The following is a 7,007-nucleotide window of genomic DNA, read 5'->3' on the forward strand; positions in this document are numbered from 1 at the left end:
AAATCAGTTTAAAACCTTAAAAATTATGGGAAAAATAATAAAATGCTTGGACATACTTATACATGCATATATATGCTATTTTGAAGATATTTTGCATATACAAAAAAATAGACAGGGAAAAATTGGGTATCAACAACACTTTTTAACAAAGGCATGTGCATCCTTAAATAAAAACCTGATTGTAGCACTTTTTGGGAGGTTCTATCCCCACCATGATGACTTTCGTATGGCGAATCATGACAGTCATGCAATATTGCATTCATCTCTTCCTCAGGGACACACCTTCTTACCAACTGATCTGCGCACTGCCTATATAGGAATGGCCCATCCCACATGTAGAGCGTCACATCATGTAAGATCCTTCTTCTATTATTGGGCGTCAATTCTGGTGTTGTCACCTCTCTTACAATAAAATTTACATAATTTGCATACCACGGGGCTTCACTTGAGGTGGTTGCTAATAACTGCTCATCAGGAAATGTTTCTTTTATTGACCCTCCTTCAGCTACATGGCTCCGACTTTCTAATCTGGACAAGTGATCAGCCACTTGATTCTCTGTCCCTTTTCGGTCTCGGATCTCTAAGTCAAATTCTTGCAAGAGGAGGACCCAACGAATCCGTCTCGGCTTGGCGTCTTTCTTTTCAAAGAAGTATCTGATAGCTGAATAATCTATGTAGACGATGACCTTGGTCCCCACTAGATAGGATCTGAACTTGTCAAACGCCCACACGACTGCAAGCAACTCTTTTTCAGTAACTGTGTAGTTCATCTGGGCTGGATTCAGAGTTTTGCTCAAATAATAAATGGAGTGAAAATTTTTATCCCTCTTTTGCCCCAAAACAGCTCTAATTGCTATGTCACTCGCATCGCACATCAACTCAAAAGGCTGCTCCCAATCCGGAGCAATGATAATTGGTGCAGTCACCAACCTTCCGTTCAGCTCCTCAAATGCTTTCAAACATACATTATCAAACTTGAAGGGGACATCTTTCTCAAGAAGCCTGCACAAAGGAGAAGAAGTTTTCGAAAAATCTTTAATGAAACGATAATAAAAACCTGCATGGCCCAAGAAACTGCGAATGCCTTTGACGGATGTCGGTGGGGGTAATTTTTCAATCGCCTCCACCTTTGCTTTTTCCACCTGCAAACCACTTTTGGACACCTTGTGCCCCAGGACTATACCTTCACGTACCATGAAATGGCACTTTTCCCAGTTTAGCACCAGGTTCGTCTCTTCACACCTAGCAAGCACTTTATCAAGGATCATTAAACAATTATCAAAAGAACATCCAAACACAGAGAAATCATCCATGAACACTTCTACAAATCTTTCAACCATGTCAGTAAAAATAGCCATCATACACCTTTTAAAAGTCACAGGTGCATTACAGAGACCAACGGGCATTCTCTTGAACGCATACGTGCCATAGGGACACGTAAATGTGATTTTCTCTTGGTCCTCTTGGGCTATGGAAATCTGATTATACCCCGAATAACCATCCAGGAAACAGTAGTATTCCTGACCATCTAATCGATCAAGCATTTGGTCAATAAAGGGGAGGGGATAGTGGTCCTTGTGGGTGGCATTGTTCAGTTTTCTATAATCTATGCAAATTCTCCACCTTGTGATAGTTCTTGTAAGAATCAAGTCATTATTTTCATTAACCACTACAGTCATCCCCCCTTTCTTAGGTACACATTGGACGGGGATCACCCATTTGCTAGCAGGGATTGGAAATACAATACACGCATCAAGCCACTTAATCACTTCTTTTCTTACCAACTCTATCATGATTGGATTTAGGCGGCGTTGTTGCTCTACACTTGGCTTGTGTCCGTCCTCCATGAGGATTTAATGCATGCAGAAAGCTGGACTAATGCCTCTAATGTCAGACATCGTCCACCCAATTGCTCGTTTATGCTCACGTAGCACTATCAACAGCTTTTCTTCCTGCAATATAGACAAGTCAGAAGAAACAATAACAAGTAAAGTGTCAGAAACTCCGAAATAAGCATATTGAAGGTGAGGGGGCAGGGGTTTAAGCTTCAATTTTGGAGCTTCTTCAATTGATGGCTTTGGAGGAGGCCCACTTGGCCTACTTAAGGGCTCAAAGGGATGTATTCCCTGCATGTAAGAACAGGATGCATCTAGGATATGCATCATCTCCTTAACCTCATCATCAATCTCCAAGCTATCGAACAACATGAGTGCTTTCTCTAGAGAATCGTCTAGATATACACTCATGTCAAGAAGTTGCTCATCCACTTCTACAACAGATATCATCAAGAGATCCTCATAGTAGCGGGGAAGTTGGATTGCTTTGTAGACATTAAAGACTGCTTCCTTGTCCTCCACCCTCAAAATCATTTTTCCTTCTCTCACTTTAACAATTGCATCACTAGTAGCCAAGAGAGGTCGTCCCAATATGATTGGGACCAGTTCATCAGCCTCACAATCTATGATAATGAAGTCCACAGGGAAGATAAATTTCCCAATTTGCAGCAACACATCTTCAATCACTCCCTCAGGGTGTGCTATGGACCTATCAGTCAGCTGCAACATCACAGTAGTTGGTTTTGGAGCTCCCAGACCCAATTGCTTGAACAAAGACAAGGGCTTCATATTTATGCTTGCCCCCAAATCACAAAGTGCACGACCCACACCAATATTACCAATTAGCACAGGGATGGTGAAGCTGCCAGGATCCTTGAGCTTTTGAGGAAGCTTGTTTTGGACCCTTGAAGTGCACTCCTCCATAAGTGCAACTCTCTTGAATTCAGTCAATCTCCTCTTGTGAGCCACTATATCCTTACATGCTTAGCATACTTTGGAATTTCACGAAGTACATCCACCAATGGAATATTCAATTAAACCTGGCTCAACATAGAGAGAAATTTGCTGAACATGCGATCATCATTCTTTTTCTAAAATCTCTGGGGGGAAAGGTGGTGGTGGCCTTGCAGCCTCCACTGGTTCTGAACTTGCTTCATATTTCTTTGACTCATGTGTTGCTTTAGGAATCAACTCCCCCTCAGGTGTAGGCTTGTATTTTCTCTTCTTTGGCATTTCCTCTAGTTCCCTCCCGTTTCTAATTGTAACTGCATTAACTTGAGTGTTCTTCTCTTTATCACTGGGGAGAGCGCTTGTAGGTCTTGTATTTGATTGCTGCTAACTACCCCATTTGCCTCTCAAGATTTCTGAAATCGGTCCTGAGTTGTTGATTGTCAAGCAACAACTTCTTCAACGAATCATTCATACTCTCTTCCATTTGTTGGGGTGGCTTCTGAGGTTGATTAAAATTTCCTTGGGGCCTATAATGATTGTAATTTGGCTTATTCCACCCCATGAAAAGTTGGGATGATTCTTCCAATTTGGATTGTAAGTGTTCCCATATTGTGCATGCTGATTCATTGGACCTTTGCTCTGTTGCCCCAAATAGTATATAGATTCAGGATTCGTGGGGCACATATCACTCATATGACTGTCACCACATAGTTCGCAGCAAATAGACATCTATTGTACATGTTGCATCTATCGTGTTTGTTGCATTGTCATTCTATTCTTCTTATTTGCCAATTTTGCTATATCGGCTCTCATGGCTGAGAAGTCATCAAGTTCAATCAACCCGGCTGCTTTCTGTTTAACTGCTCTTCGTGAGTCTCCATCTCCTTGCAAATTATGGTCATTAGCAGTGAAGTTATTTAGCAAGAGTTGGATTTCACTATACGGCCTCGCCATGCAACTACCCTCACAAGCTGAATCAAGATCATCTTTGATACCTCGTCTAGCCCATCAACAAAAGTGTGACCCAATGCCTCATCAGTCTAATAATGATATGGGCAGTCTCTGGGTAGCTTCTTGTATCTTTCCCAAGCTTGACAAAGTGTCTCTCCATCCCGTTGTTGGAACCCAAGAATCTGACTCTTCACTGACTTTATCTTCTTAGTGGGGAAAAACTTGATTAAGAATTTCCTTGCTAGATCATCCCAAGTGTGGATTGAGTTCACGGGCTCCTTCTGCAACCATTCCTTAGCTTCCCCAGCAGTGAAAAGGGAAATAGTGTCAGCCTGACATAGTCCTTGGAAACGTTCGGATAATTATAAGTATCCGTAATTTCCAAGAAATTCTGAATGTGCCTCTGTGAGTCTTCATGAGATAGACCCACATATTGCCCTTAGAACTGAATCAGTTGTACCATGTACTATTTTAGTTCAAAATGCCCTGTGATATCAGGCTTCACAATAGCCTGAGTCATATTAGCAAGATTGGGCCTTGCGGCTTCTATCACCGCACGTTCTTCATTACCTGCCATCTCTATTGGCTGTGGTTGAACTACGGTGTCCAACTCTCCTTCTATTCTAGTTCTAGCTTCAACTTCCCTCCTCACTCTGTGAAGTGTTCGTTCAATTTCAGGATCCAGAGGAAAGTGATTGTTTGCACTTCTACTCCTCCGCATTCAAGAGAAGAGTCTGCGTTGACACAAACAAGGCAAACTGAAAATTAAAATTTGAACAAATAACTAATAATAGCTTAAATCAGGCAAGTAGCTAATTTTTAAGTCCCGGCAATGGCGCCAAAAACTTGTTGCGACCAAACACACTCACGTAAGTACGTGGTCGTCAAGTAATAGAGTAGTGAGTAGAGTATCGTTCCCACGAAGACTTATGATTAACTTTTGACTGATTCAAACTCAATTAACTTATTGATTCAAGAGATTCCTCACAAAATATAGAAGTGACTAATTTACTACCTAAAACTATCAAGCAATGAATTAACTAGAAATCAACCGAAACAATTAAGCAATTTCGAATATAATCAGTAGGAGAGGATATTCCAGGGTCACAGGTTTGATAACAATCATGTTGTGTTCTTGGCTTAAAATGACTAATTGATTTATTTGGATTGTTGATTGACAGGGTTGATATTACTCATATGAATCTGTCAAGTCCTTACTCGCCTATTCAAGTTAACTTAATGCCTATATGTCTAAGGAATTAAGATTAACAAGAATGCATTTACAATTCCTGTATTTCAACCAAGCAAGGCAATTAGGTATATGTCTATCCTAATTGCGAATCTGTTCCCCGATGTCCAGGATCAAGAACTTGCTCTATTTAATTATATATGCAATCTAGAATTTCCAATTTTCGAGTTCAACTCTAGATTCGTAGATAGTATTTCACTATTAGCTACTCAACAAAATAATTAAGAACATAATTAAATAAACAACCCAATATGATAAAATCAACTTCGTCAAATTAAACTTCAAACATCAACATTCATGTATCACCCATGACCCTAGAACAATAGGGTTCTTAGCCACTCATGTTCATACAATCGTCAAAAATAAGGTTTTCAAACATAAAATCAATGAGTACTAGAAAAGGGATGGAAGGATTGATCAAATCCGTGCTTCCGAGTGTTTGGCACTTTTGTTCTCCTCTCAAAGTCAAGTCCCCCTCTTCAAAATAGGTTTAAGTTGGCTTTTACATCAGTTGGGGGCGTCTTGGGGTTAAAATAATCGAGTCCTAATCGAAACAAGACAACTTCACGTCCCAACCGTTCTGGGCAGCGTGAGGGGCTAGCCCTGGCGCCCAAACTTTTTAGCTTCTTTCGCCTTTTCTTCCCAATTTCGCTCCAATTCGCACTGTTTCGTCCCAAATTGCATCCGGATGATTCCTATACATAGAAATACCACAAATTAGCATCATTCATCATATTATACATCTAAAATCTTTGAAACACGAGCAAAATGCAAGGCAATAAATATCAAAATATGCATGCATTAAGCCGATTATCAATGCATATAACGTAACGTTAAGGTTATAGATCATAATAAAAATGTGCTAACGTAGTTGACCTTCGACCAATTCATATGGCTTTTCATAAACTATATGCTCAAGGATATATATGGTAATATTATGAGATCCTTGTGACAATCGAGAGAAATTAATTGTATTTGTACTTTTTGGGGTGTTTTTAATTCTTTTCGTAAAGAGTAATTTCTTGGATCTAATACTTACATATATCTTTTTTTTTTTTTTTTTTTTTTTTTTTTGCTTATGCAAAATATTCAGTCTCCCTAGCAGACACGGCCCTCAGAATTTTTACTTCATGGGTTCGGCCTTAAACAACTTTAGCAATAAAAAAAGAGATTTTTACATTCCTATGTCATATAGGAAACCTTATTACCCCCAATGTTTAAGGTTTGACTTAATTACACTTAGTATACCAAATTACTAATTCTATACCATAATTAATTAAGGGTATAATTAATTATACATTTACTCCTTAATTAAAGGAATCTGCATGTTTCTCTCTCCTAACTCCTCAGTCCCACCCACGTTATACCCATACACACGTTCTTTTTACCATTTTCCATCTTCTGAAACCAAATTCTCCCTCTAAATTCACAGAAAATTGAAGAAACCCTTCAACAAAATTGGTTCCCCATTTTACTCCAGTTGAAGTTCATCAATGAAGAACAACAAAGTTCATCAAAATTGAAGTCAAATCTTCAAAGTTCATACACACATTTACCTTCAGCTTCAAATTTTCTCAATGAAGAAGAACAAACCTTCAAAGAGACAAGAGAGGAGCAATTCCACCATTGACAGCCATTAAAAAGCTTTGAAGCTTTGAATTCAAATTTTGGTTTTCAAAAATCATTATTTGTTTTGATTGGGTGTTGTTGAAAATAATTGGGAATATGTTTTGGAGTTTATATCTCAATTTTGAGGGGTTTTAGTGAAGATTAGACTTGGTTTTGACTGAAATTCAGATTGAAACTCGAAGAAGAAGAAGACCCAAATTTGAATCTTCTTCTTCGAGTTTCAATCTGAATTTCAGTCAAAACCAAGTCTAATCTTCACCAAAACCCCTCAAAATTGAGATATAAACTCCAAAACATATTCCCAATTATTTTCAACAACACCCAATCAAAACAAATAATGATTTTTGAAAACCAAAATTTGAATTCAAAGCTTCAAAGCTTTTTAATGGCTG

The 7,007-nt window shown here is 38.9% G+C and overlaps 1 protein-coding gene across 1 annotated transcript; it reads right to left on the bottom strand.

The window, feature by feature from the left end:
- Positions 1,854 to 2,759, bottom strand: LOC109230136. Its single transcript, XM_019395664.1, has one exon. It carries the CDS (start codon positions 2,757 to 2,759, stop codon positions 1,854 to 1,856), a length of 906 nt encoding a protein of 301 aa, XP_019251209.1.

Source organism: Nicotiana attenuata, chromosome 7 (assembly GCF_001879085.1).
Source record: "Nicotiana attenuata strain UT chromosome 7, NIATTr2, whole genome shotgun sequence".
Taxonomy (NCBI): Eukaryota; Viridiplantae; Streptophyta; class Magnoliopsida; order Solanales; family Solanaceae; genus Nicotiana; species Nicotiana attenuata.

What these genes read in the sequence shown, in the direction of transcription:
- LOC109230136 (XM_019395664.1), bottom strand. Translation starts at nt 2,759, where the DNA reads ATGGAGGAGTGCACTTCAAGGGTCCAAAACAAGCTTCCTCAAAAGCTC.